This window comes from Etheostoma cragini, chromosome 8, assembly GCF_013103735.1.
Source record: "Etheostoma cragini isolate CJK2018 chromosome 8, CSU_Ecrag_1.0, whole genome shotgun sequence".
In the NCBI taxonomy this organism is placed as follows: domain Eukaryota; kingdom Metazoa; phylum Chordata; class Actinopteri; order Perciformes; family Percidae; genus Etheostoma; species Etheostoma cragini.
Genome location: NC_048414.1, coordinates 423,893 through 428,808, shown reverse-complemented (window position 1 = coordinate 428,808; position 4,916 = coordinate 423,893). Strand labels below are relative to the sequence as shown.

The 4,916-nt window shown below is 45.0% G+C and overlaps 1 protein-coding gene across 1 annotated transcript in view; it reads right to left on the bottom strand.

Annotated features, from left to right (window-relative positions):
* Positions 1-4,742, bottom strand: part of phf21ab (PHD finger protein 21Ab) — a gene marked incomplete at its 5' end in the record, with an annotated part of 14,401 nt that extends 9,659 nt beyond the window's left edge. The window contains 5 exons of the mRNA XM_034878934.1: positions 88-139; positions 374-496; positions 1,443-1,790; positions 2,973-3,098; positions 4,470-4,742. Coding sequence (XP_034734825.1) covers positions 88-139; positions 374-496; positions 1,443-1,790; positions 2,973-3,098; positions 4,470-4,742 — 922 coding nt within the window. The remainder of the gene's footprint in view (positions 1-87; positions 140-373; positions 497-1,442; positions 1,791-2,972; positions 3,099-4,469) is intronic.
* Positions 4,743-4,916: the final 174 nt, after the last annotated feature.

Genomic DNA, 4,916 nt, shown 5'->3' with positions numbered 1-4,916 from the left:
GAGAGGTCAGGAGGGAGAGGTCGGGATGGATGGAGGGAGAGGTCAGCGTCGGGAGGGAGAGGTCAGGAGGGAGAGGTCAGCGTTTACCTTCCAGGTGGTCGTGTGTAACGAGGCCCAAAGACACCATGAAGGCCAGTTTCTGGAACAGAACATTGTTAGATTTAGAACATTTATTATTTTATTTTTATTGTGCTCATCCTCTTATTGTGTAGTTGTCATCCAGTTGTCGTTGTCCTGTTATTGTGTAGTTGCTGTTGATGTCAAGTCGTTGTCCAGTTGTGCTGGTATATGTTGTCTAGTTGTTGTGTAGTTACAGTGTAGTTGTTGTGTAGTTGTTGTCTACTTGTTGTGTAGTTGTTGTGGCGTGCGGTACCTCGGGATTCTCCTCCTTCTTGGATCTGGGCGGAGGAAGAGGAGGAGCAGACAGCGGAGGAGAGGAGGAGGACGGGAGGCTGACAGCCTTCTGCTCGGGTCCACCTTCCGATTTAACAACCGTCTGAGGGAGGAGAGAAGAAGAAAACAGCTGAGGACAGAAATCAATGAGGAGAAGAAGAAAACAGCTGAGGAGTTGTTGGATGTTATTGGTTATTTGTACACGTTTTTTTAAATAATGTTTTTTACGTTTTTCCAATGAAAAAAACATTGGAAAAAATGTAAAAAGTGTTTAAAAAAACCTTAAAAAATTAAAAATTTACATTTTAAAATGAAAAATCGGGGGAACAAAATTGAACAAAATACATAATTTAAAAAAATTAACATTCAAAAATAGATGAAAATAAATCACAAAAGTGAGAATAAAGTAAAAATGCAACTTGGTGAGAAAAGCACTTAAAATAAAAATTAATAAATAATATAAAATGACGTCGGGAAAAGTGACAAAAACATCGAAAAAAAAACGTCTAAAGCAAATAGAAAAATAAAAATAGAGACAAAATATTTAAACAAATACACAAAATAAAATGAAATTAATTATAAAATAAATTTTAAAAACAAAAATTTGAATTTTTGTATATAATATTTAATAATATAAAATGACGTCAGAAGGAGAAAAAAATAGAAAAGCGACACAACATTAAAAAAATAAATGAAATAAAATTAATTCAAAAATAAATAAAAATAATAAAAAATGAGTAAAAATGCAACTTGGTGAGGAAAAAAAACGTGTAAAACAAATAAATAAATAAAAAATAAATAAATAAAAGCGACAAAAACATTGAAAGAAATTTACAAAATAAATTAAAGAACTTCATTCAAAAATTGATTAAAAAAAGAAACAGCAAAAATGAGTAAAAGTGCAACTTGGTGACAAAAGCACTAAAACAAATTAAAGGTAATTTAAATGATGTCGGGCTCGTCTGAAAAAACGTTGAAAGAAATGGATGAAATAAAAAAATCTAAATCAACATCGGTGAGAAAGCGTCCGCCGGACAGGAAGCGGTTACCTTGGCGATGGGGGTGAGGCTGCTGATCTGGATGGGCCTGGCGGGGGTGGGGGGGAGGATGGGGGTGAGGCCGGGCGCCTGGGCGGCGGCGGGGCTGGCGAGGCGCGCCGGCACGGCCGACACCGGCGTGGTGATGACGATGCCGGCCAGCGGCGCGGCGCCCGTCTTGCCGCACGGCGTCCCGTTGACGATGCGGACCTGGTGGATCGGCGCCGCCGACGCCAGCGAGGACGGCAGCTTGGTGGCCAGCATCACGGGCCGCTGCAGCAGCTGGGGGGCCGCCATCATGGGGGGGGGCGGCGCCGGAGCGATGTGCACGTTGGTGGGCGCCGCCGGCTTGGGCCGGACCTGGGGACGACACACAGCCAATCAGGAGAGGGCGCCGAAAGGTTTTAAGGGAAAACGTAGGAAAACAACAAAAACGTCCCAAAAAACGCAGAAGAAAGACATCGTAAAAAGTGAGTAAACATCGGGAAAAATTAGAAAAATGTCAGTTTCAATGTTCTTTTGTTTTTTCAAATGTTATAAAATTTAAGTTTCTGTTGTTTTTGTTTTTTTAAGCTTTGTCCAACATCTTGTCACTTTGACGTTTTCTAACTTTTCCCGAAGTTTTGTCAATTTTTTCTTTGGGGTTTTATTTCATTTTATAGCATTTTTAGAAAGAGATTTAAGAGAAAAAAAGTGACTAAAAACAACAAAAACGTCCCAAAAACGCAGAAAAAAGAAAGAAATCGGAAGACATCGTGAGCGAGAAAGAATTTCGGGAAAAGTTATAAAAACATTAAAAAGGGACAAAAAAATTTGAGAGACAGCTTCAAAAATCAAAAATGTCCCAAAAAACGCAAAAAAAAAAAAGTCTTAACAAGGTTTTAATTACAATTATTTTTGAAAATATCAATATCGAGGTATTTGGTCCAAAATATGCTGATATTTATCAGAGTTCAGGAGAAGAGAACCAATGAGAACAGAGTTCAGGAGAAGAGAACCAATGAGAGCAGAGTTTAGGAGAAGAGAACCAATGAGAGCAGAGTTTAGGAGAAGAGAACCAATGAGAGCAGAGTTTAGGAGAAGAGAACCAATGAGAACAGAGTTTAGGAGAAGAGAACCAATGAGAGCAGAGTTCAGGAGAAGAGAACCAATGAGAGCAGAGTTCAGAAGAAGAGAACCAATGAGAGCAGAGCTTTGCTCCCGCTGGGATTACTCAACGACAGCAACGTGTTCACTGGTTAAAACACGACAACAGCCAGGACGCACAATACAAGAAGCTGCAGGAAGAACAAGAAGGTAACACACACACACACACACACACACACACACACACACACACACACAGGAGAAACCTTTAAAACAACCCGTTAAAAGAAGCACAACGAGGGGGGGGGGGGCAGCACAGAGCAAACAGAGTTTTAGTGCCATGGAGCAAGGCATGAGTGTCTGCTTTGCTGCCCTCTGCTGGAGAGTGTGGGCCAAACACACTGATCTCACGGGGGTGGGGTTGGAGGCGGGTGGGTGGGGCTTACAGGGACGCACCTGTGGCTGAAAGGTGGGTCGAGGCGTCAGTCTAGGAGGACGGACAAACTGGGGAACTTTGATTGGCCGGGTGCCGGCGGCGGTGACGGCGTCAGCGGCGACGCCGGCGGCGGTGACGGCCTGCACCTGAGATACAAAACCACAGCAGATGTGGATCCGTGCTGCCGTTACACCGACAGCTATCACGACGGCAGGGCGGCGTAGCAGCGTCTCTTTGCCCTGGGGGCAGATATCGTATCGCAATATTTTCCCTGGTGATACACAGGCGCCCGTTATGGATCTTATATTATTTATTTATATATAAATACTTCAAGGTTTAGGCCTCGATGCTGAGGTCCAGGGTCCGAGTCCGGCCTGGGACAATTTCCTGCATGTCTCCCCCCTCTGATCTCTCCTGACCTACAACTGAGGGGGAAGAGCCGGAGCAAGAGGAATGAGAGGGAGGAAATACCAGAGCAGGGGGAATAAGAGGGGGCAAAACACCAAAGCAGGAAGAATGAGAGGGGGAAACGCCAGAGCAGGGGGAATGAGAGGGGGGCTACATCAGAGACCTGGTCGTCAGTCTGGCTGTGTAACGGGCCACCACTCACACCACAGCCTGCCACTGATTAAATCTTGCTGCCCCGAGCAGGTTGCCCCCCCAGAGATATAAGACGTCGCTCCTTTCTAAAACTACCCTCAAAACTTATTTATTTGGAATGTCTTTAATTTAAAGAGCGTTGTCATTTCCCTGATTCCTGCTTTTATGCATTTATTTTCCAGACTGATCTCATGAAATGGTGTTTGTGTGACTGCCTCCATCGACTTACATTACCTTGTGATAGCGTGTGAATTTACGGCGTAGCGAGTAGAATGAAAGGGCGAAAATCTGCGGACGGAAGTTGGTCGGGGGGGTGGACGGGTCACTTTGCGTATTTTTAATATGAGTTCCCCCAGCCTACACATGGCCCCCCATGGATAGATATGGTGATAGGTGTAAACCGAGCCCTGGGTATCCTGCTCTGACTTTGAGAAAATGAAAGCTCAGATGGGCCGATCTGGAATGTGCCCCTTATGATGTCATAAGGGGCAAGGTTACCTCTCCTTTCTTTGCTTTGCCACCCCAAAGAATTTGTATGTCTATTAGAGAGAGGCAGGCAGATGTTTAATAACAAAAACAACAACAACAACAATAATAATAAGTCGTAAGTTTTTGTCACATTTGCAGACGTTTGTTGTGTTTTTCCTTGTGATATTTTTTTCGCTATTCGACGTTTTTGTTGCTTATTTGGGTCCATATGTGGTAAGTTTTTGTCACTTTTGAAGGAAACGCCGCGGAAACCCTTCCACAGAATCGCTATGACATCACACTGGCATAATCGCGGTATAATCACGTGATAATCACGTGATAAACGCGTGTTAAACGCGTGTTAAACGTGTTTTAAACGTGTGATAATCGTGTGTTTCCGGCCCCTGTGACGGCATACGGCGAGCCACGGGTCCCATTAAGGATCTCACCAGCATGGCGTTCTTGGACACCAGCCTCACGGGCTCCACGCTCTGATTGGTCAGCTTGCTGGACACCTGCAGGTTGATAGGGACGTTCTGCAGGTCGGGTTTGGTGATAGCTGTGGTTACCACGGCGACGGTGGCCGGGCGCTGCGGCAGCACGGAGCCGGGGAGCGCGGGCGTGGCGGCGGCTTTCAGCACCAGAGGTAGAGTCTTCGTGGTGAGGACCGGCGTGACCGTCAGCGTCTGAGGAGAAAACAACACGTCAACAGGTTTCTCTACTTAGGTCGTGTGTGTGTGTGTGTGTGCGCGCGCGCGTGTGTGTGTGTGTGTGTGTGTGTATGTACCTGTGTACCTGTGTGTGTGTGTGTGTGTGTACCTGTGTACCTGTGTGTGTGTGTGTGTGTGTGTGTGTGTGTGTGTGTGTGTGTGTGTGTGTGTGTGTGTGTGTGTGTG